General features: G+C 41.4%; 1 protein-coding gene across 7 annotated transcripts in view; it reads right to left on the bottom strand.

The window, feature by feature from the left end:
* Positions 1-784: 784 nt before the first annotated feature.
* The window catches only part of kcnt1b (potassium sodium-activated channel subfamily T member 1b), a 433004-nt gene continuing 408023 nt past the window's right edge, over positions 785-25765 (bottom strand). For 4 of the 7 annotated variants that reach the window (XM_087998271.1, XM_087998269.1, XM_043720458.2 and 1 more), the window contains 3 exons: positions 23566-23628; positions 10164-10248; positions 785-4953 (listed from right to left, as the gene is read on the bottom strand). In XM_087998271.1, coding sequence (XP_087854397.1) covers positions 4836-4953; positions 10164-10248; positions 23566-23628 — 266 coding nt within the window. In that variant the 3' untranslated portion in view covers positions 785-4835. The remainder of the gene's footprint in view (positions 4954-10163; positions 10249-23565; positions 23629-25765) is intronic. The other 3 variants (XM_087998272.1, XM_043720459.2, XR_015760695.1) reach the window with 2 other exon arrangements.

A 25765-nucleotide genomic window follows, 5' to 3' on the forward strand; every position in this document is an offset into this window, starting at 1 on the left:
AAAAATATTTGGTCTCCTATTTAACATGGACAGGAGGAACAAATGCTTTTCCTGAAGTCTGTGGAGCCCTCTGCTTCAGAGTGCAGTGGAGCCCATGTCATCTAAGCTGACATAGATAGATTTCTGATCTTCAAGGCATTTAAGGGTCGAGAGAGCAATAAGAATATGGAATTGAAGTCACAAGTGCATCAGGCATGATCTGGGCTGAATGGCCTACTTTTGCCTCCACTTATTCTTATGCAATAATTGTTTTTTAATGGTTTAAAGATTCAAGAATTGAATTCAATTGAATCCATCTGCTTTTGCACCAAGGCACTGGTTACTTTAGACAAATGATACTTTTGTTCAAAATCTGGGCATCACAGGCCAGGCCAGCACCGATGGGTCATCCATGATTCACCTGCAAATGAGTGGCTCTCTGGGCCATTTTGAGGGCAGTTAAGTGTCAACTGCTGTTGGACTGGAGTCACGTGGAGGCCAGACTAGGTAAGGACGGCAGATTTCCTTCCCAAAAGAACATTAGTGAACAGAATTCTTCCCTTGAGGGCATCAATGGGATTTAATGATGATTAACAATGGTCACCATGCACTTAGCTTTTTAAAAGATTGCTTTTTTTAATATGAGCGGGTACACTTGGAGGAATATATTTTTATTTTGGATGGGAGCAGTTATACTTACTAGAGTTCATCAAGTAATTGCAACACACTCCCCTGAAATAACAAAGCAACTTTGGGATAAATATCATAAGATCCATGGAAGACAAAATGACGAGACTGCTCATAGAGTCAATCCACGGCTGCATGCAGCTGTTTTCTTTTAATTTTTTTTTCACATTCACACAAAACATAGACACTTTATTTAAGAACAGTATAAAATCATGACATCTTTGCTTCAAAGCAATACTGTATAATTCAGAAAACAAGATACAAGAAAAAAGGTCAACAGAAAGGTCATAGGATCATAAAATAGTACAGCACTGGAGAACGCAACATTCGGGCCATCAAGTCTGTGCCAGCCCTTTCGAAGAGCAATCCAATTAATCCCACTACCCTGTCTTTCACCAGAATCCCTGCAACATTTTGTCATCCAAATATTTACCCAGTTCCCTGTCAAAGGCTCCTATTGAATGAATGTCTATCAGGCAGTGCGTTCTAACTCCTAAAAAACCAAAGCTTCTAGCTCTTTTACCAATGATCTTTCATTGTCTTAGATACTGAGTTGAGCACTGGAAATGCAGTCGGCAATAGATTTCATTTTTTTTGCAGGTACTTTTATCAAAAGACATGAATGACTTAACAGGTTATGGAAGCTCCATCTTAATGAGTGGCATGCCACCGTATTAACATTTACGAAATAAAAGCATGATCTGGGCTGCTATTTTGAACTTTGAAAGGATTGGGCTATATGGTCTCAGTCCACCCCAACTTGTCAGCTTGCTCAAGGTGATGCATGCATTTGTTTCCCACAATTGCATCTGTCCCATTACAGGGGGAATTGGTTCAGAGGAGAGGGTAACCTTGGGGAGGGATTGGCTAACTGAAGCTCCCTGCACTACAGCCAAGCCAATGGGTCTGACTGAGCTCCTGGAGCATGGTCAATAGTTTCCCATCATTCATCAGGAAACAAAATCATTGGCGCCATTTGTGATCAACCATGACAGCCAACAAAGGTATACAGCTTCTTTCGTTCAAAACTCACCCTTTGGTTTGCATATTACACTGATGCTTATCATTGTTTATGTACACAAAGCTCAGTTAGAATTTCACACTGTTCCAATCTTACTCCTGACTACTTACGTTGAATCCCGTGTTCTAACAAGGCCTATTCCTGCTGTCAGCCAGAAGAGCCACAGCACAATAGTTTCAAGAGGTTTGTGTCCATCTTACTGACCCAAGCAAAAGCAAACACGCTTGCCTGAGTAAATGTACAATTGCAATTCAAACCCCGGCCCCACTCTGGTCTAAGAAGTTGTTATGAAGGCGCTGAGCTTATTTTGAAAGTACATTTAACGCCATGTTTTAGCTAAAGGCAGCTGCAGCAAAATAACTGGGTTCAAATGTGTGCACAATGTGAGAACTGCTCTCAGTAACCCATCTTTCACACTGAGGCTAGGTGAGTGGTAGCTGTAGACAAAGGTACTTGCAACATCTTGTAAAACCCAGACTGCTGTTGCTTATGTACAAATGGTACACATTACACAGGCATGTATGTGCGGCCCATTTACGTTAAGTGGCTTATAGAGTCTTGCTGGGGGCGGGGGTTCAGGGGTTGAGGGATGGCAGGATGGAGACAAGGCTAATGCAAATTATGGCATCTGAGTGGCATTAGACAAGTTGGCATTGTAGAACATATCCATCTTGCATTGAGGCTAAACGTTACATGATGCAATTTATAAGTTCAGTGTGAGAGATTCTGTTTGTATTTCAGGGCCTGGTCTATAATACCTACCCCACTGTTTGTATTTCAGGGCCTGGTCTATAATACCGACCCCACTGTTTGTATTTCCAGGTCTGGTCTATAATACCTACCCCATTATTTGTATTTCCGGGCCTGGTGTATAATAACTCCCCCACTATTTGTATTTCCGGGCCTGGTCTATAATAATACCTACCCCATTGTTTGTATTTCAGGGCCTGGTCTATAATACCTACCCCATTGTTTGTATTTCCGGGCCTGGTCTATAATACCTACCTCACTGTTTGTATTTCAGGGCCTGGTTATAATAACTACCCCATTGTTTATATTTCTGGGCCAGGTCTATAATAACTACCCCATTATTTATATTTCTGGGCCTGGTCTATAATAACTCCTCCACTATTTGTATTTCCGGGCCTGGTCTATAATAATACCTACCCCATTGTTTGTATTTCCGGGCCTGGTCTATAATACCTACCCCACTGTTTGTATTTCCGGGCCTGATCTATAATAATACCTACCCCATTGTTTGTATTTCAGGGCCTGTTCTATAATACCTACCTCACTGTTTGTATTTCAGGGCCTGGTTATAATAACTACCCCATTGTTTATATTTCTGGGCCAGGTCTATAATAACTACCCCATTATTTATATTTCTGGGCCTGGTCTATAATAACTCCTCCACTATTTGTATTTCCGGGTCTGGTCTATAATAATACCTACCCCATTGTTTGTATTTCCGGGCCTGGTCTATAATACCTACCCCACTGTTTGTATTTCCGGGCCTGATCTATAATAATACCTACCCCATTGTTTGTATTTCAGGGCCTGTTCTATAATACCTACCTCATTGTTTGTATTTCCGGGCCTGGTCTATAATACCTACCCCATTGTTTGTATTTCCAGGCCTGGTCTATAATACCTACCTCACTGTTTGTATTTCCGGGCCTGGTTATAATAACTACCCCATTGTTTATATTTCCGGGCCAGGTCTATAATACCTACCCCATTGTTTGTATTTCCGGGCCTGGTTATAGTAACTACCCCATTGTTTATATTTCCGGGCCAGGTCTATAATACCTACCCCATTGTTTGTATTTCCGGGCCTGGTCTATAATACCTACCTCACTGTTTGTATTTCAGGGCCTGGTTATAATAACTACCCCACTGTTTGCGTTTTTGATTCTTCTGGAAAAGAAAAATGCATCTAACTAGTTCTGAACATTCGTGGATTCAGTTCATGTAAATTCAGTCACAAATTCCAGCATTTCTTCAGAGCTCTCACACAAAAGATCACAAAACCGATAAAGAACTGGATGAGCTGTACAAAGCAAATAGACTCGAGAACTCTTTCAGATTTTTTAGGATTTGCCCTATGTTTCTGTATCTTCCCTTTTGACAGGCTGCCTGGGCCTTTCTCTCTACATTGGCAGAAAGAGAGCAATGTACTGGTCTTGTCAAACTTATGTACTAATATCAGGATGATTGCAGCATGTATCTGTGGTGGACGACATTTTGTTGCAGAGTGAATTAAAAAAAATCATTAAATGGCTTGACAGTCTGCAATAGAAATGAGATAGCCCACCTCTCCTCTATTATCTTTGCAAGTAGTTTGTTCTCACTCTAATGATATTTGCAGTTTGCTTGCTCTTAAATATCACCTGACTTTTCTAGCTCAGATCTTCACCTTTGCTACATATTGAAAACTGGAATCTCGCTCTCGATTCAGTTGGATTGAAGATTAACACAGGTTAGAAAGACATCTGACTGCACAAACCACATCCGAGATGGCAATTCCTCCTGCACTGTGTGTCATGGTAAAGTGTGCAAACTCTTTTCAAAACCTTATTAAGTTTCTTGTCCCTTTGGCACCAAAAATTTCTTTGTGAAACTGTTGAGAGAGCGACTTCGGCATGTGAACAGTGGAAGGCTTGATGCTTTGTCCATACATGCACTAATGCCACGGATACTATTCAGTAGAAAGCACCAAAGACAATTGTTCAGCCACAAATAAAATTGTACCATTTGTCTCCAGTGTGCCATTTGTCAATAAATATACTGTGCCATACATGGTAAACTGCACACGTTGCACTTTATATGATATAAAAACATATAAAATAAGACCATTGTCTGTTCCTGACCTCCTCTTTTGCATGCTGCTCCTGGTTGAGTCATTCAGTTATTATCCAGATGGTGGCTGTATTATTGAATCCAGATGTGTTTTGAGGTCTGATTAGAGTAACATCACCAATGAGTGTGCTTTTCAATCTGTAAACTTCTTTCAGAAAACTTCAAATCTCTTCAAATGATCAGAGCAGCTTTTTTTTTAAAATAGATGGAGCCATGTGCCCCAGTGCTTGGAGAGAACAGCCAACTTGCAGATACAAAAAGTGGGTCTTCAGTCTTACAGGACCAGTGTTCATAGCTGCGTTTCACTCCTTGCTGCCTCATTGGAAGGGAATAGCCGAAAAGAGCTGCTTTTCTGGCTATGGGAGCCATTTTGAACATTGGCCAATGGGTCTGAGCGTATCAGGTACCTGAGCAAATACACAACAGTCCAGTTAGGAGCAGTAAATTGCATTGAAACATCTTGCATCTCCCATCAACTTAATTGGCATTTAATGAGATGGTGACAGCGTCAGACGTGACTTTGACTGGTTAGCAATTAGCGTGAACTGTTGGACAGCATTGGGCTTTGAAGTTTTAGCGCTGTTTGATTGATCACTATTGAACTTATCTGAATTTATAAGCACAGGAAAAGACCATTATCCAAACGAGCCTGTTAGTTTTTAATGGATGACTCTTATTTATTCACTTTCTAATTATATCCCTCAATCTCATCCATCTTCAGGATATAGGAACATCAATTAGGAGCAGGAATCCACTCAGCAACTTGTGCCTTCTCCACTGTTCAATAAGATCATGGCTGATTGGACTGTGATCTCAACTCCACTTTGTTGTTTTCCCATTAAATGTACCATTACCTACACTGCACCTATATTTCCTGATTGTACCTTTACCAATCCTCAATTACAAATTTTAAAAATAAATTCATGAAGTTCCAACAACTTCAAATGTGGGAATCAAAACTATGTCTCCAGTGGATTAGCCTATGTTGTGAGATCACCAAATCCCACAACATCACCAGCTCCCCAACTACTCTACAACTAATTGGAAGTTAGAAGCTATTTCATTTTTACATCATTGGTAATAGCCTGTGAATTTATATTGCCACAGAAAATGTTACTGTCATTCCTGACCCGTTTTGTTTGTGCCCCATATCTTTGAAACCTTGGTGAAGAGTTTTGTTAGTGGATTCCGGTTGGGTTTGGTTGAACGCAACCCAGATTGTATGTTTGAGCCTGTAAGTAAATAATGCCTCAGTTCAGTACTGAGGAGGTGCTGCATTGTTGGAGATACACTCTATTGAGTTGGATATTAACCAAAGGGCCTGTGTAACCATTCAGGTGAATGTAAAGATACCATGACAGTATTTGAAGATGACCAAAACAGAGATGTTTGATTTCTCATTTATCTTTTACTAATTCCAACAAAAAAAATCTTAATTGCAGCTGGTCATTTGCTGTTTCTGGGACTTGTGCTTGAATTAGCTGCTGGAATTGTCTACATCATGACAATAACCACATTTAGAGCTGAAAATGTGATGCTGGAAAAGCGCAGCAGGTCAGGCAGCATATAAGGAGCAGGAGAATCGACGTTTCGGGCATGAGCCCTTCTTCAGGAATGAGGAAAGTGTGTCCAGCAGGCTAAGATAAACGGTAGGGAGGAGGGACTTGGGGGAGGGGTGTTGGAAATGCGATAGGTGGAAGGAGGTTAAGGTGAGGGGGATAGGCAGGAGTGGGGGTGGGGGCGGAGAGGTCAGGAAGAAGATTGCAGGTTAGGAAGGTGGTGCTGAGTTCGAGGGTTGGGACTGAGACAAGGTGGGGAGGAGGGGAAATGAGGAAACTGGAGAAATCTGATTTCATCCCTTGTGGTTGGAGGGTTCCTAGGCGGAAGATGAGGCGCTCTTCCTCCAGCCATCGTGTTGCTATGGTCTGGCAATGGAGGAGTCCAAGAACCTGCATGTCCTTGGTGGAGTGGGAGGGGGAGTTGAAGTGTTGAGCCACGGGGTGGTTGGGTTAGTTAATCTGGGTGTCCCAGAGGTGTTCTCTGAAACGTTCCGCAAGTAGGCGGCCTGTCTCCCCAATATAAAGGAGGTGCAGCGGATGCAGTAAATGATGTGTGTGGAGGTGCAGGTGAACTTGTGGCGGATATGGAAGGATCCCTTGGGGCCTTGGAGGGAAGTAAAGGGGGAGGTGTGGGCGCAAGTTTTGCATTTCTTGCGGTTGCAGGGAAAGGTGCTGGGAGTGGAGGTTGGGTTGGTGGGGGGTGTGGACCTGACTAGGGAGTCACAGAAGGAGTGGTCTTTTCGGAACGCTGATAGGGGAGGGGAGGGAAATATATCCCTGGTGGTGGGGTCCGTTTGGAGGTGGCGGAAATGACGACGGATGATACGATGTATATGGTGGGTGGTAGGTGAGGACCAGTGGGGTTCTGTCCTGGTGGCGATTGGAGGGGCGGGGCTCAAGGGCGGAGGAGCGGGAAGTGGAGGAGATGCGGTGGAGAGCATCGTCGATCACGTCTGGGGGGAAATTGCGGTCTTTGAAGAAGGAGGCCATCTGGGTTGTAAGGTATTGGAACTGGTCCTCCTGGGAGCAGATGCGGCGGAGACGAAGGAATTGGGAATATGGGATGGCGTTTTTACAGGGGGCAGGGTGGGAGGAGGTAGCTGTAGGAGTCGGTCGGTTTATAGTAAATGTCTGTGCTGATTCGGTCGCCCAAGGTAGAAATGGAGAGGTCTAGGAAGGGGAGGGATTAATCTGAGATGGTCCAGGTAAATTTGAGGTCAGGGTGGAAGGTGTTGGTAAAGTGGATGAACTGTTCAACCTCCTCGTGGGAGCACGAGGCAGCGCCGATACAGTCATCGATGTAGCGGAGGAAAAGGTGGGGTGTGGTGGTGCCAGTGTAGCTGCGGAAGATGGACTGTTCCACATATCCTACGAAGAGGCAGGCATAGCTGGGGCCCATGCGAGTGCCCATGGCTACTCCTTTGTTAAATAACCACATTTAACAAAGTAATTCACTTCGGAATATTTCATGGATATGACCGTCTTTAAATATCTTTCCTAATCTTGGAAATTTCAAAATTGAATGAGCTTTCTCAACCATGAAATGAAACTAACCCAATTTTTTTTGTCATAAGGTGTTTTCTGATATTCATAAAACTCATTATGATATCTCTAAGAAGTCCAGAATTCCATGTGACTAAGTGACTGGAAGGTACCTTGTGCTGCAGATAGTGTTAGACAAGTATTTTAAATACAAAAGGTCTAATGATTTCTGAATTATATGAACTTAATACAACCTAGTATCTTATCGTTGAACTGTTAATTTCACTTATTTGGAATGGAATATAAAATCACATTTTTATACAATACTCACAAGTACTGTACTAAACAGATTTCACATTTCAGTAGAGATGTGACTTTCAATTTTCCTCCCACTCCACTATCTATAGCAGTTTGATTTGTGCTCTCCCTAGCATTTTTCATTCCATCTTTAAATTGTCAGTGAAATGTTAGCACAGTACAATGGCTGTGAATGGCAACTTTCAGACTGCCCCTTCAAGGATGAGCTGTTCTGACATTGGTCACTAAAGGTAGCAGGGCAGATGGATAACATTGGGTGAGGTACTGAACACAAGAGCAGGAATGTAATGCTGGGCCCGATATAAGACACTGGAGTTTTTACGTAATTCTAGTCACATTGCAGGAAGAATAAAATTGCTGTCATAGTCATACAGCATGGAAACAGACCAGTTGGTTCAACTTGTCTATGTCAACCAAGTTCCCAAACCAAACTAGTTCCACTTCCCTGCATTTGGCCCATATCCTTCCAAACCTTTCCTATTCATGTACCCATCCAAATTTCTTTTAAATGTTGTAGCTGTACCTGCATCTACCACTTCGTCTGGCAGGTCATACCACACATGAACCCTTTTTGTGAAAAAGTTGCCCCTCAGCTCCCTTTTAAATCTTTCTTCTCTCACTTTAAAATTATGCCCTATAGTTTTGAACTCTACTACCCCATGGAAAAAGGCCTTTGCTGTTCAGTTTATCTAGGCCACTCGTGATTCTTATAAACCTCTGTCAGCTAACCCTTCAACCTCCGATGTTCCAGTGAAAATAGTCCCAGCCTTTCCAGCCTCTCCTACAACTCAAGCTCTCCAATCCTGGCAACATTTTTATAAATCTCTTCTGAACCCTCTCCAACTTAATAGTATCCTTTCAATAGCAGGGTGACCAGAACTGTATACAATACTCCAAAAGTACCGAAGAGCTTTACAAGAATGTTGCCAGGATTTGGAAATTCCGGATTTGAGGAAACATTGAACAAGGGTGGTTTTCCTCAACACAGGAGACCGAAGGGTGACTTAGTTGGGGTTTACACAATAATGGGAAGGGGTATGGTTGGAGGGTACAGGGAAACTCCCCCTCCCTTAGCAGAGGGATCAATTCACAATGGGGTACAGATTTAATGTGATTGGCAGAAGGGAAAACATTTTCATCCGGAAGGTAGTGGTCATCTGGAATTCACTGCCCAGTTTGGTGGTTGAGGTGGAAACTCTCAACTTATTTGAGAGGAATCTGGATCTGAAGGGCTGGGACCTGAAAGACTTGTAAGTGTGATTAGAAGAGGCAGCTGGTTTATTCAGCTGGCTCAGTGACAACAATTTCTCCTCTTCATTCAAGACCCACTCCGGTGAATGACCTCTTGAAAATAAGGTGCTTAGAGGGTGCTATCTTTCATATGACATTCCAAGTTGCTGCTTTACCTTCAAGTAGGCACTTAAGTTTACAGAAAAGGCACTGTTTAAGGAGGAACCTGCCCTGACTAATATATGTTCTTCATTCAGCGTCACTCAGATTATCTGGTCATAAACAAATCACTGCTATTTGTGGAATGTTGCTATTCACAAATTAGCTGCCATGTTTGCCTATATTAGACCAACAAGTGTGCTTCAAAACTACTTTTGTTGGGCTATAAATCTCTTTAAGAGATTCCAAGCATGTGAAAGATGCTATATCAATGCAAGTTCTTAGCTTTACATTTCTATGAAATGGCATTAACACCCAGTGGAATGTAAGACACGGTGCTCAGTGGTTAGCACTGCTGCCTCACAGTGCCAAGGACCTGGGTTTGAACCTGGCCTTGGGTGACTGTGTGAAGTTTGCACATTCTTCCCGTGTCTGCGTGGGTTTCCTCCGGGTGTTCCGGTTTCCTGGCACAGTCCAAAAGATTGCAGGTCAGGTGAATTGGCTGTGCTAAATTGCCCATAGTGTTGGTTAGGGGTAAATGTAGGGAGATGGGTCTGGGTAGGTTGCTCTTCGGAGGGTCGGCGTGGACTTGTTGGGCCAAAGGGTCTGTTTTCATATTTGAGGAATCTTATCCAAGACACAAATTGGGATTGGGGTAACTTTAATGGGGACTGGGTATTTTAATTGAAGGGGCTCTGCAAGGGTTAAAAAACAAATTAGCTAAGACTTGAGCAAAATTGTTGAGAAATATTTAAAGCAATCAGGGACTAAGCACTCCTGTGTTATCTCAGGAAAAAAACTGCAGAAGAACATTTTTCATTTTAATAGATCTCTAATTATGCTAAATTAGTCAGTGATCAGGTACGTACACTATATCGTTCAGTTCCAGGCGAGTGTCAGGTGGAGGGTTAATCAGAATGTAGGATAATGTGTTCTGATGGTCGCTCATTTCATCTGAAGAAAAGGGAAATTAGAATCAGATAAAAAAAAATTTGCAGTTAGAAAAAAAACCCATTGTCGCTTACAAAAATTCAGATTAGGTACGGAATGTCTTAAGAATCTGTTCTAGACCTGTGACTGATCCATGGTCCATTATTTCCCCAAGGAGTCATTGGGAGTGATGAATCAGTCACGTCTCACATTGTTCGAAGACTATGGCAGCCCGTTTGAAGTTGCTTTGATATAGGGGGTAGGGAGAACTGCAAAATTTCCCTTCTATTCTATCACCCTCCACTGACAAATTGGCCTTCAAGTGAAAAAATTGCATACTTCTTAAAAAAAATGTAAAATGAGAAAACAAATCAAAACAAAATGCTGCTGTCAGATGCTATGAATAAACCCACTAAATTTTCTAAGGCTTTTGTCAGCTATAGACAGACATATCTTAGACAGGGGCAAACCAGGTAACCTCTCTTCTTCAGAAATTTTGAAGTGGTCAGAAGGATTGGTCTAGTGGAATAATGAGTCATAATGCATTCCAAATTTAAATGTTTTTATATGATGCACAGAACACTGAATTTTATTATTGTAGCATATATAGAGCATCTCATTTGCAAATTCAGTGAACTGCAGGGAATCTGTTTGCACCCGGATTAGTTCTAACCCTGGGTTCACAACCCTCCAGTCTAAACTATTTTTCAAAAGGCTTCCTCATCAATGGATGAAGATGCAATTTATTCAGTACAGAAAGGCACAGAAAACCTCACAGAGACAAAAACCTACAGAAATTGGTGAAAGCCCTTCAGTGTACAACTTTGTGCATTAGAAAATGACTCCTGATCAAATATCATTGACCTATCTGTCCCAGTCACCACCATTGGACACAGGTTCTAGTCCCAGAATAATGCTTTGAGCACTGGCTCAAGATTGCTTTATTTAACTTAGCAACAGTCACATGCTGTATGTTTACATTTTGGTTCACTGATCCCATCCGAATGATCTGCATGTGCAGCAAAAACAGCTCTGAAATTATGGTATCCAAATCAGCCAGCGTTTTATGAATCCTGAGAAACTTAATGGGATAGTAGTTATACATGTGTAAGAGTTCAACTGCAGTACATGCTAGTACAAAGCATATTATTGAATGTACATTAAAATAATCAACATTAATACAACTGTGTCCAATAAGGATATTTTATAACACACCTCGTGCTATTTTACATCCCATTAATAATGGGTTCAGGAGCATCATAAATTGCTTGTGACACACTTTACTTAATAATTAAAGATCTCAGGGATTTGTCTATCCTATTTATGGCACTGATTCAGGATCATTAATGTTCTTTCAGAATCAAAATTGAAGAGATTTGAGAGTTACAGGTGTGTTATAAAACTAAGTTATCACACAATGAGACCACTTTGAGGAACAGCCCAAAGTTTTAGATTGTGCAATAGTATGGTGTGAACATGATGACATTAACCTTTCTTAGACTGACCCTCACAGTTCATGATGGTCATTCATGCAGACAGATAAGAAGCAATAAGGGTGTATGAGTTTTCAGTGTTCTGTATGGAGGGTGGACGTTGTGTTTCAGCTCTTCATTTCTCCTCTGAAACACTAGTGTAACTGGTGGAACTAAAGTAGAGTATCCCAGAAGGGACTTGCCATTTCTCTGATGTATACAAGCACAAACAATGCATCGATTAGTTTATTTTGCAAAAAAACTGAATGTGGACCAATAAATTGGATTGCAGCGTGACAGAAGGATAAGTTTACATGCACGTACCCCAAGTGTTTGAACCATCAAATATCTCGCAGTTGGCGCAGCCTGTGTCACTAGTCAGACTACACTGAGTGTAATCTGTGTGGAGCATAATCTGTAATTTTTCTGTAGTTGTTCCATCAGAATTGCAACAAATGTCACAAACTGAGTTGCTGACACTTGGATTTGTATCAGGATGTGTACATTGAAAGTTTATATTCTAATATGTTATAGATTTAATATTTATTTGAGTCATTTGGTAATACTGAACTTTAATATTTCTGAAAAATGATATTTTTTTGAAGATTTTTGCCTTACACTCATCAGGATATTACACTAGAATACCAATTCAAAGAGAAAACCAATATTTGAACTGAGAGAGAGGAGAATGATGATTTGTTGGAGTGCAATGCATCCAAGAATGCTGATTGACAGTTAATTGAGGCTTTGTTTAAATTTTAAACCAGGCAGGCTGACTGATTGGTCAGAGAAATAAATCAGCAAATGGCAGTTACCTACTTTACAAGTTGCAAATAGTAATGATAGTACGCTTGCATAATAGTGGCTACCCCGATCCGATCATTTCATACAAACTCAAGAAAAACCCTAAGGTGGTCACGCTTGGTCCTGAAACATGCCCAGTTGTAACTCAATGACCTGGAAGAATGGGGCGCCTCAAAACATTCACCAGTAGGTGAAGCTAACTAACTATTTATTTCTGCTTTTAAGCAGTGGCAGCAGGAGTGATGTTTACCAGCAATAGAATACTGCTGTCAAACTAAAGAAAAAACACCTATCATGCAAAGGTATAATGTGATATATGAATTTCAGTGCCAGTGTGATGTCAGGTACATAGGCTGTGTATCCAAAGACTTGCAGATATCATTTCAAACAGCATTCACCTTTGGCTGTTCACAGCTGACAAGGTACCAAACCAGTCTATGCTGACGAAATTCATAGCATAACATTCCATGTGATTCTGCGATGGGGCAACATTTGCTGAACAATCCTGAGTGTGATGAATTATGCTGGCAACCAATTTAGGATCGAGTGTTGGGCGCACAGTATGGTGCACTTAAGTGCATTAGAAGCTAAATATTTACACAAAGGGCCCTGTTCTTGGCAGACAAAAAGGACATCAAGAAGCACTACCCCTGTTTCAACTCAACATAATAGGTAACAGACGTTCAATGGTTCATTTCAGAGGACAATACCTTGATGAATCAGAGTCAGCTTGATCTAAAATGAAACTGTGCCTGGCAGTTAAACTGTCAATCAGCATTAACGTGTACATTCTCCAGGGCACCACCTCTACCACGGTCCAACCAATCAGCAGTGTCCTCTCATGCAGGCCGAATTGCCCTTTGAATTGGTATTCTTGCAAAATATCCTGATGGGTGCAAGATGAAAATCTTTAACAAAATGTATTTTTTTCTGCAATGTATTCAATAGTTCAGGGCAGAAATCCTGATGATTTATCGCATTAAATGCTGGGAGTGTGACACTTCAGGTGGCACAGTGCCTATCCCTGTTCTCTTGGTATACTGTTTTTACTCTGTGAAGTGTGATGGAGATACAATTCACTCTAAGCAGTGGGCTCTGTATTGTCTTCAGGACCAAATCATGCAACAAGCTTGTTATCTTTACCTTCAACGGAAGAGTGCTATCTGACAAAAGACATAAGCAGCAGCCTGACAACACAAATACATTTATAGGGTGATATGAACCTGCAGAACTTTGACAGTTTTGAGAAAAAGGTGTCAATCAGAATTTCCCTCGGACTAGTATTTCCTCCTGGAAATCATTTGCTTCAATTGTTGATGAGTAGTGCCCTTTGTTATTCTCCTTTCTCATTTCTATTTAAAAGTTAAGCCTAAAAACATGAATAAATAAGTTTAAACATGAAGCAATGTTTGTGCTGTTCCCTACTGTCATGCTTGTAAAGCGATAGCTCATCAAAAACAAATTATCCAAGGTTTACATTTCCAAAATCAAAAGGTTTCTATTCGCGAGTAATTCACCTCAATTTGTAAAGTTTCCTCCAGGGAGGTTAGGGAAGAGAAAGGAGTATTGTTAATTGATTGGATCATTTCAGCAGTAGCTGAACATGTTTTTGAAGATCACAGTCATAATATACAGAAAAATTGTCTTGCATTTATTAATTTTAACTGGATTTTCTTCCCCTTAATTTGGGTGGCACGGTGGCTCAGTAGTTAGCACTGCTGCCTCACAGCACCAGGGACCCAGGTTCGGTTCCAGCCTCAGGTGACTATCTGTGTGGAGTTTGCACCATGTATCCAGTTTCCTTCCACAGTCCACAGATGTGCATGTTAGGTGGATTGGCCATGCTAAATTGCCCATAGTATCCAGGAATATGTAGGCTAGGGGAATTAGACATGGGAAATGCAGAGTTACAGGAATGGCGGGCGGGGTGGGTGGTATGCAGGTTTTGTTGGAAGTCCCTTCGATTGATCAGTGTGGACTCAATGGGCCAAATGGCCTATGTCCGCACTGTAGGGATTCTGTGATTAATTATCCCATGGAATTAATTCATTGAGGGCTCAATTTGAGACCTGTCTGTACATTTCAGTAGTCTCTTCTGGTTCTTGTTGCATACTTGCACTGGAAATTCTTAATGTTCGCTCGCTGTCTGAGGACTTCCTGTGCATCACCTCAGTCTAACACAAACTACCTTGGCAAGGCAAAGCATTGGCTGGAAAGTGCTTTGAATGAAGAAAGAAGGGGAAATGGTGGTGTAACTCTGAGTTATTGACCTGGCTAATGCTCGGCAGAGTTTTAATTTCAATAATAAAAACTGGAACTGAAAGTTAGTCTTTTTGATTTGTGTAAAGACCCAGCTGGTTTGCAACTGAATGAAATCTGCTGTCCTTCCTCAATCTGGCCTACATGTGACTCCAGACCAAAGCAATGTGGATGTCTCTTAACCACCATCTGAAATCATCAAGTAAGCCATGCAGTTCCAGGGCAATTAGGGATGAGCAGCTGTTGACTGGTCTCATGTCCCCATCTCATGAAAGAATAAAAAGTTAATAAGATTTACTCCTTGATTCACTTTAACTGATGGAAATTTACAGGTTGATTTACATTGAAGTTTCCAAGCTTCCAAATTTATTCTTAATTTAATTCTTTTTAACACTTGCTTATGTTGTGGCCTTGCCAAGAAAGCTGGTATTTGTCACCCATCTTAAGATGCCAATGAATTGATTGCATTTCTAAACCAATTCAGAGGGCAGTTAAGAAACAACCACATTGCTGTGGGTCTGGAGTCACATGTAGAGCAGGCCTGATAAGGATGGCAGATTTGCTTCCCTAAAGGACACAAGTGAGCCTGATGGAATTTTACAACAATTGACTAATGGTTACATGGTTACCATTAGGTCAGCTTTTAATTCCAAATTTGTTTGTCATTGAATTCAAATATTGTCATTTACCACAGCAGGATTCAAAACCTTATTCCCAAGACAAGAGCTTGTGGTCTGAGATTAAAAGCCCAATACCATTGTTACTACACCATCAAATCTCTCTTGTCGACTGCTCTCACTAGCTAATGTTAGAAAATGTGGTGTGACAAATCAGACACAATGTGCATGCAATCTGCTCTGCACTCAACATTGAATTGGAGCAGATGATATTCTGGGCTGCAGTTCCTCTTGCCAATTGTGAAAAAGTTGCCATTAGTGCAAAGTAGGATCTCCTGCCTGGTCCTCAAGCTGAAATCTGGTGAGAAGTTTGGATCAGAAGAACTTTAGCGTTGAAATGTGAACATTTAGCTTTGTACATGTGCTTGGCAATTGGTTAAGTAAATAAAAAGACAAATCACTTCCATTTATGTTAAAAGTTTCTGGTAAGCATATCATTTCAACTTCCACTCTTTATTCCTCCAGAAATGGGTCCAATTCCTGAACTTTTCAGATGACAAGGTGGTGACCTACTTCTTCATCCAACCACTAGAAGGTGCTGTTTTAGCAGGAGTGGGGTTGGTAACGAAACTCACCATCTTTCCTTGAGAGTAGCCTCCACCTGCCAGGTTGACTGTGCTGGTAGCAACAAGAACTTGGCATGTGGCCATTGAGATCCCTGTACTCAATGGAGGACCAGGGTGGGTGAAATACATTTTGGCTTTGGACAATAGACATTGTCTTGGCCACCAGTTTAAGAAAAATACTCCCTGGATTTTCAATTTTTGAAGTCAATGAACTGGGGACAAGTGTGCAAATCATTCCCATTCACTATAAACATCTACTGGGCAGATTTTACTGCTGGTTCTCCCAGAACACCGATCAGCTTCAAAATCGGACTGATAACAGCTTGCCAAATCGCCACAATTGTCCAAACAAGAGAAATGGAAGTGCCACTTGCTGAGCATCCTGCTGTGTCCACCAGCACAGAGAGAGAAACAAAAAGAGAGAAAGAGAGAGACACACACACACACACAAAATGTACCAGTGGCATACTGAAATGTGAATGAGGCCCACTGGCTTCGTGAAGGTAACCCTGCTCCATGGAAGAAACCCAAACCCCTGGCAACATGCGGTGAATGGCAACACCATCACTGGTCCCAGTATGCAGCCTTGAGGGCAAGCAGATCAGTCCAAATTATTTTCAAGAAGACAAAATTTAAATTCAAATCAGAATTATTTGAAATTCCAACTCTACCATTCATCCCAAGTATTCCTCATTGCTCTTCTTTAAAAGAAATTTACCTCTTGATAATTTTCATAGCAATTGTTTATAAGCAGCTGATGATTGTGTTCCTGTATGTAAGAGGTATCCTCAATAGAAAATTTCCTCAACACTGGACCTACCAAATGGACCTACCCTGGCCCAGCACTTTGTGCAAAACATTTGGTTAATTTGGAGACAATGAAACTCCAAGAACAAGCAACTATAGCAAGAAAGGAAATGCATTCAAGTACCTTCAATTTAACTTGTGGAAAGAATGTTTAGGACAAGGTTTTGAATTGTTTAAAAATCATCCATAAAGGAAAATGTTTATCAGTTAGGGTTAGAACTGGGCTCAAATCCAATTGCTTCTTTGGGCTGTTTAAACACTGTGGCTCTTGCCACAAAGTGAGACTCTCCCTTGTGAGATGAGGGCCAGTGTATATGTATATATGACAGAGTTAAGATTGCATGTTGAGCTGAGGTCTCTCTGAGCATGCTGCCAGACTTGCTGAACATTTCCAGGATTTTCTCTGTCCTTCTGTCAGACTTCCAACATACATACTTTGCACTTGCTGGGATAGTGATTACCATTGCATTTCAGACATAGATAATTGTCAATTCTCAGGAATGGGTCACTTAGATTGTGGGCTTCTTGCAAACATGTAAAACTTTGGTCCTATTGTGTGACTACTTAATGTATATAGAGTCGTACAGCATAGAAATGGACCCTTCAATCTAACTTCCACACCAACCATATTCCCAAACTAACCTAGTCCAACCTGCCTGCGTTTGGCCCATATCCTCCAAGTGTTGTAGAACAGAGGGACCGAGGAGTTAGGTTACATAATTCTTTGACGTTTGCATCACATCAATACGAACAGGGTGCTTAAAAAAAGCATCTAGCATGTTTGCCTTTTTTGCTCAGTTCTTTGAGTAGATGAGCTGAGAAGTTATGTTGAGATTGTACAGGACATTGGTGAGGCCTCTTCTGGAGAGCTGTGTCCAGTTTTGGTCACCCTGTTATAGGGAGGATATTATTAAGCTGGAAAGTGTTCAGAAGAGATTTACCAGGATGTTGCTGGGTATAGAAGGGTCGAGTTATAAAGGAGGACTGGATAGGCTGGGACCTTTTTCACTGGAGTATAGGAAATTGAGGAAAGTGACTTTATAGGTATTTACAAAATCATGAGAAGCATAGATATGGCTAGTGGTCGGTGTCTTTTCCCTAGGATAGGGGATTTCAAGACTAGGAGGCACATATTTAAGGTGAGAGGAGAAAGATGAAAAAAAAAGACATGGCGACAAATATTTTTGCACACAGGGTGGTTCACGTGTCCAATGAGCCTCCTGAGGAAGTGATGGATGTGGGCATAGTTATAATGTTTAAAAGGCTTTTGGATAAGTATTGAAAAGGAAAGGTTAAGGGGGATATGGGCCAAGAATAGATTTCCTACAGTGCGGAAACAGGCCCTTCGGCCCAACAAGTCCACACCGACCCTCTAAAGAATAACCCACCCAGACCCATTTTCCTCTGACTAATGCACCTAACACTAAGGGCAATTTAGCATGGCCAATTCACCCTAACTTGCACATCTTTTGGATTGTGGGAGGAAACCCATGCAGACACAGGGAGAACGTGCAAACTCCACACAGACAGTCACCCGAGGCTGGGATTGAACCCGGGTCCCTGTCGCTGTGAGGCAGTAGTGCTAACCACTGAGCTACAGTACTGCCCAAAGAGGAGGAAGGTGTGATTAAGTTTGGGATTATGTTCGACATGGACTGGTTAGACTGAAGGGACTGTTTCCATGATGTATGACTTCATACATGTACTTATCAAAGTGTCTTTTAAATGTTTTAACTGTACCCATATCCACCACTTCCTCTGGCAGTTCATTCCATGCACTAACCACTCTGTGCAAATAAGTTGCCTCTCATGTCCATTTTTAAATCTTTCTCCTCTCACCTTAAAAATATGCCCCCTTGTTTTGAATTCTCTCAAAGACTTTTGCCATTCACCTTATCTGTGCCCCTCATGATTTTATAAACTATTATAAGGTATAAATCCCTCTCTTTCTGCACCTTAACAAAGTTATGAAAATAAATGGACCTTCCTTACAATGTCTCAGACTGGTGCCTGATGCAAGTGATCATCAATTAAGATTGACAATAATAACTTGCACATCTAATGTTGATACACACAGAATTATTTATAAATCTGCTGCTCTAAATACAAAAGGAACAAAATCTAAATTGGTGACCCTTATTTATTGTGCTATTTAACTCATTTCTCCCACCCAAGCTTTTATTGCCATATTTTACTTTACTATGACTGAGGGAATAACTTTGGATAGGAACATTGTACAGTCTCAGGCTAGCAATAGAGATTTTAGTAGCCTTGCCTCTTCTGATCCATGATTAACCATAAAGCACAGAAGGAATCCCATCCCTTGCTTTATCCCCCCACAGTCCTGCAAATCTACCTTTTCAAATCATTACTTTTGAAACTTGCTATTGTATTTGTCTCCACTGTTAAACAATGCACACCAGATCAGACCTTTTGCTAAGAATCAAAAACAGAAATTGCTGGAGAAACTCAGCAGGTCTGGCAGCATCTGGAGAGAGAAACAGTATTAACATTTCAGGTCGAGTGACCTTTCTTCAGAACTCAGGTTCATCGGACTCGAAACATTAACCCGGCTTTCTCTCTGTACATGCTGCCAGATCTGCTGGGTTTCTCTAGCAATTTCAGTTTTTGTTTCAGATTTCCAGCATCCACAGTTCGTTGCTTTATTTTTTCTAAGAATGGTTGAGAACTGATACCTTTGGAATATGACCATCACATTAAGGGCTAAACCACAAGGACTGCAAATTAGGAATTCATTCTTAATCCATTGTTAGTTCATCTTAACCAAGTATAGCTCTAATATTAGTCAAGATCCGAGATATTGTGCAAGCTTTCAAAAAGCTTGTCAAAACTTTGTTTTTTTCTGATTTCAGGTGTCAACTAAATCAGGAGAAAGAGTTCATCTACAATTGTTGAAGAAAAAGATTGATGATTGAGTTTGGACAATCATTTACTACTGATATTCCTTTTCATAATCAAACAGGATATATTCATCTATAATTAGTAAATCTAGTCCAGTATTTATAAACTCTGTTAGGAAACTAGGAAATAGGAGCAGGAGTGGGTCATTTCAGTCTGTGCTGCTGTTCCAAAAGATGATCCATCTCTCTGCCATTTCCCCCCCATAACCCCATTGTTTTACCAGACTATAGGGTGCTCTCTTGTTAGGGAGAGGGCTAGGGAGAGGGACAGGGATGAGGCTGGGGAACGACTGGTGGTATTTTAACCTGAGGGTCAACAAGCCTCAGGTGAGGGGGGGGGATTGAGAAGGAGAGTCCTTCATAGCAGCCTCAGCCAGTGCGGGAATTTAACCAACACTGTTACTATCACTGTGCATTGTAGTACATCTGTGTGCTAACTGACCCCCAATCACCCTGTAAATTCCTTCATGTCGTTAACATCCAGAAACCTATCAATTTCAGTATCGAGTGTGTTCAATGATTGAAATTGCACAGCCTTTTGGGGTAGAGAACTCCTAAGATTCACCACCCTCTGAGTGAAGACATTACTCCTCATCTTAATCCTAAACGGTCAACCCTTTACTCTGAGACTCGTTCTGAGATCTTCTGAGACTGTCTCCTAGTTCTGGATTCACCAGCCGAAGGAACCACAACTACACTGACATTTATGAGTTTCACTGGGATCACCTCTCATTTTTCAAAACTGCCTTCCCAGGGACTGTTCGGTGAACCTCTGGGGTATGCCCCATGATCTTCCTTGCTATGATGTGGCTATTAAACTGTACACAGTACTCGAGTGTGGTCTCACCAGGCTCTGTACAACTGGTGCACTACACCTTTACACCCCCATTCTAATTCCTTTGCAATGAAAGCCTTTGAAATTGTTTCTTTTAAAAGTAAAGCATCAAAAGCATAATGAGCACGTTTAAGAGAAACAACATAAGGCACAGAATCTAAAGATTTTTGAAGGTGCCAGGATGTTGTGGCACTTAACTCATCAGTTGTGCATTATGAAATATTACTGGACTGGGTCAGAAGTGGCCACTTGGGCCTTTGCAATGTCCTTGGCCCTGAGGGATGTGCAGCAATGTTGTAAGAAGATTAATGATCTTCTGAGTTGGGTGCCATCCTCTTCCCTTTGTTACCTCACACTCACTCTATCGCTGCTCCTGCACCCACCTCCCACCAATGCTCATGGGTCTGCCACTCTCAATGGTGCTTGTAGCATCTTTCATCAACGGCTCTCATCCACGTCTTTCCCCAACTCATCCTGCCTTCTACACTTCCTCTTGACTCAGTCGGTCAAGTTGCCAGTGAGTTCCAATCCACAGCGTAAAAGTGCTGAACTGCATTATAAGTGAATCTGAGATGTGTCACAATGATGTGGTGAAGCTGGTGTTTTGCTGGTTTCTATGAATGGACAGTTGCTGCCCACGGAGTGTACCCTGAGATGTTGGGGACCACTGGTCAAGGTGGAGGCCCAGAGAAGACGTTGGCAATTGACAGGCACCAAGTACCCACTCCGATATTCATATTGGGCATTGATGTCATCTCGTTTCTATTGGCCATGGTAAATGCAAGGTTACGGGGATTAGGAGGGTGGGTCTAGGTGGGATGCTTGTTGGAGGGTCTGTGCAGACTCGATGGACTGAATGGCCTCTATCCAAGCTGCAGGGATCCTATGATTGATTCTAGTTTCTCTCCACAACCTGGCAAAATAGCAAGCTGCATCTGAATGAGGTGGAGGCTACGTATCAATGAGCTGTTAATATATGCACCACTCATTAGCACATTTCTCATCTAGCTGGTCAAACCTTGAATGGAAAATTAGATTTTCTTTTCTCGACTTTAAGAATCTCATTGTTTTCATTCTCGTCTTAGTTTCCCAGCTCTTTTGACAATTGCCCACATCGCTCAGAGGCTGGGAAAATTGAGGAAAATGAAATAGGAGCTTCACACTTGGCCAGCTGTGGCTACAGTTAGATGTTACTCAATAAAACTGTTTGGCTATGAGAAAGGAATCGAGGTGGTAGGCCTGTGGAATTCATTACCACAGGAAGTAGCTGATGCCAAAACATTGAATGTATTTGAGAATTGGCTAGACTTGGGACGAATAAAATCAAAGGTTATGGGGAGAAAGCAGGATTAGGCTATTGGATTGTATGATCAGCCATGATCGCGTTGAATGGCAGAGCAGGCCCGTTGGCCACATGGCCTCATCCTGGTCCTTTCTTCTATGTTTCTACATAGAGCCCAAACTCAATAGTGTGACAGTTTCTTCAGATGCAGATGATCTTTCTCCTCCATTTTATGATGGCTGAACCACACTCAGAACCGCAATTATTAACCACACTTTAAATCCTTGCCTTACTAATAGCTGGCTTCATTTAGCCAATTCTGGCACAGGGAATCATTATGGTAATTTCTGAGTGAAGAAAAATCATCTAGCTCCTCATAAGGCAACAAATAGTAAAGAGTTATCTTGAGGAAAAAAATGGGGGTCAAATTTAATTGCTATTTTTAAAAGATTGATGTTAACTATCTTGCAGACGGCTCTTTGTTTCTTTCTGGCTATTATAGTTGCTTGGGATGTGTGGTAGGTAGATATAAACACAAATGTGAATACTATGCTGGATTGTGTAGTTGGGTGAAGCTTCCATGAAACTTGATTTGGGCTCTTCAAGCAACAAAGAAAGCACACTGTATCAAAGAGATGCCAACGTTCATAACAGATACCCTATAAACTGTATTTTCACTGGGCAGGCAGGCAGGCAGGAAGAGAGTGAGGAGGGAGAGTCCTCATTTGTACACAAATTGAAGAAGCTGAATTCACACTGCCATGTTCATTCACTAATCGCTTGAATCTAATTGAAATAACACACAATATTGTGTTGTGTTTCAGAACGTGGGTGCAGTGTAGATGTGTATATTTACAGCTGGGCTCACCTACAGTTGGGAGCATGCGTGTGTGTTTACTTCAGCAGATAAGATTGTTGGCTGAACAAATCTTGTTTTGCAAACAAAAATATGGATATTTAGGACATGATGGGATAAAGTTTCAACATGTTGTCCCGGCAGAGCAGATCTGCTGCCTACTATGAATAAATGGCAGTCAAATACCAGAATTTTTTAATAGCCAGTGCCACCAGTGTAATGGCATTTGAGGTTGGGTGGTTAAGTATGTGGAAGATTGAGCTGGACAGATTTCTAATCCGTAATGGAATCAAGGGTGTTGGAGTAAAGCCAGGGAAGTGTAGTTGAGAATGATTGGATCAGCTCTGATTTCACTGAATGCTCGGGTAAACTTGAAGGGCTGAATGACTACTTCAGCTCCTATGATCTTCTCACCTCATGTATAATGCATGTTGAATCCTGACCCTAACTATAGATTTGGTAGTGATTCATAGATCGATTCTGAAGCACAACATGCATTTTCCATGCATTTGAACATTGAAATCTCTGTTTTGATGATGCTGGTTCTATCCAAGCAGTAGGGATAATATTTTCACTTCAAATCCAAGTATTTTAAGGCTGAAACTACTTTCCAACCTTTGAGGATGCAGAATGCTCAACTTATTCTGTGGGAATTCTAATACAGTGCAGGGCAAAGCAGTAGTTTGATGTAATTGTGTGCAATTAAAATGTACTGGTGGAGCAAGTTTGTGAGAAATCTTTTGAATATCAACCTGCCCTGGTAAATTGTGGGCACCACATGTTAAACTGCTTTTAAAGTTGGCATCTCCAATCTTATACAATGTCTCTGGAGGGTCACTGCGTTACCAGGGAGAGAGTTTACCTTGCAAATATCCAAGGTTTACACGATTCATCACATCACTTGCCGTTAAATTTGCTACATCCTCTATAGAACACACGCACACACAGATACAGAAAGAGAGAATGAGATTGTAATAGTGTTTGAGCTCAGGGTTAGTTTATACGCTGTAGAGAGAAGAGCAACCTGAAATAAAAGGGAGGGAGCCAGACCAGAAAAAGAGACTGCTGTGGAAAATATTGATGTGTAAGATCTTTCTCAGGTTAGAAACACAAACATGTTAAAGGAATATATTCAATTACGCTGTTAGGTATTTTCATGCCATCTTTTTGATATAGGCCATACATGACAAACAACACCTTTTAATTATGTAGCATTTTAATGTAATAAAATAATCCAAGACAAAAGAGGTAAAACTTTTTTTGTTGCCAAGCACACACAGGAATATTAGGACTGGTGCACAAAAGCTTGGTCAAAGAGGTAGGATTTAAGGAATACACTAAAGGAGGAAATGGAGACGGAGAGAAGGAAATGGAGATGGAGAGGAGGAAAGGGAGATGGAGAGGAGAAAATGGAGATGGAGAAGAGGAAATGGAGATGGTGAGGAGGAAAGGGAGATGGTGAGGAGGAAATGGAGATGGAGAGAAGGAAGTGGAGATGGAGAGGAGAAAATGGAGATGGAGAGGAGGAAATGGAGATGGAGATGGTGAGGAGGAAAGGGAGATGGAGAAGAGGAAATGGAGATGGAGAGAAGGAAATGGAGATGGAGAGGAGAAAATGGAGATGGAGAAGAGGAAATGGAGATTGAGAGGAGGAAAGGGAGATGGAGAAGAGGAAATGGAGATGGAGAGGAGGAAAGGGAGATGGAGAGGAGGAAAGGGAGATGGAGAGGAGGAAAGGGAGATGGAGAGCAGGAAAGAGAGATGGAGTAGAAGAAAGTTTTAGCTATGAAGTTGCAGAGTTTAGTAGCGTGACAGCTGAAGGCACCAAATAGGACAATTATTGAAATTAGTGAAGCTCAGGAGGCCTGAATTAGATATCTCAGAGGTTTGTGGGGCTCAGTGATAGAGAGGGATCTGAGAACAGTGATAAGACATTTTAAAAATAGGGATATTGGTTAGCTGACTGGGGGCTGTGTAGTTCAGAGAGCACAGAGGTGATGGACAAAGAGGATGGAGTGTGAATGAGGTCATAGGCAGCAGGGATTTTATGACCTCAAGTTTACTGAAAGTGGAACATATCAGAGAGTGACCAGGGAGCATGAGCTGGGACAATCACATTGACAGGCATGTAAGAAGTAGGAATGACATTAGTTTTATTTAAGGTCTGTTTACTGTCCCCATGGTGATCAAAAATAGCACCTTCAATAATCAATCAACATTTCAATTATAGAATTATTTCATTGTGCAACTGAAATTTAGCAGCCTCACTTATTCGGAGAAGACCATTCTATTGGTCCCAATGAGCTTACAGTAATATTTATCTGCAACAGTACTATGGTTTTTTTGGCTTCCATTGAAGACAGCAAAATCAAGAAATATATATCATGTGGTGAACAGGCTGATTGCCAACAGTTGTACAGTTAAACATGATGTCAATGCATTGGAAAGAAATTTTGCCAACCTTGAAAAGCTAAATGAAGTGTGAAGCATGAACAGCTCTTTGAGAGAGCTGAGAAGAGAATGATTGGTCTCCTGCTGAGCAGATCTAATATTTTATAATTCAACAGAAGTCCCTGATTATCAAGCAGCTTTTTACAGAGAAACGCCAAGGACCAAGTGTGCTTTAAATGCTTCTTTAATTTTATGAGAGTTACAAGTTATCATTGGAGTCATACTTGATGAACTCTTAACAGCAAAGGTCCTAATAAAAGGTCATGTCTGATGAGACCATAGCTTTCATTCAAGACAGAGAGGGATACAACTGAGGTGTGCTGGTCACCACACCTCAGGTGAGAGGTTGAGAAGGATAGTCCTTCATGTTAACCTCAGCCAATACAGGAATTGAACCCATGCTGTTGGCAATGCTCTGCATTGCAAACCAGCTGTCCAGCTAACTGACCCCGGTCTAAATAAGGGCTGAAGAATGAGTGGTATTACCAATGATCCCAATTGTGTTGCATATATACACTTACCAATGCTCAATGGGTAGACGCATTGTCATGAAAGGGTCCAACCTATTTGTAGTGATTGAGACCAGTCTGACCTCATTCACTATAAGTATT

This window comes from Chiloscyllium plagiosum, unplaced genomic scaffold (assembly GCF_037043375.1).
Source record: "Chiloscyllium plagiosum isolate Xiang-an unplaced genomic scaffold, Cpla_swu_hap1 HiC_scaffold_21, whole genome shotgun sequence".
NCBI classification, from domain to species: domain Eukaryota; kingdom Metazoa; phylum Chordata; class Chondrichthyes; order Orectolobiformes; family Hemiscylliidae; genus Chiloscyllium; species Chiloscyllium plagiosum.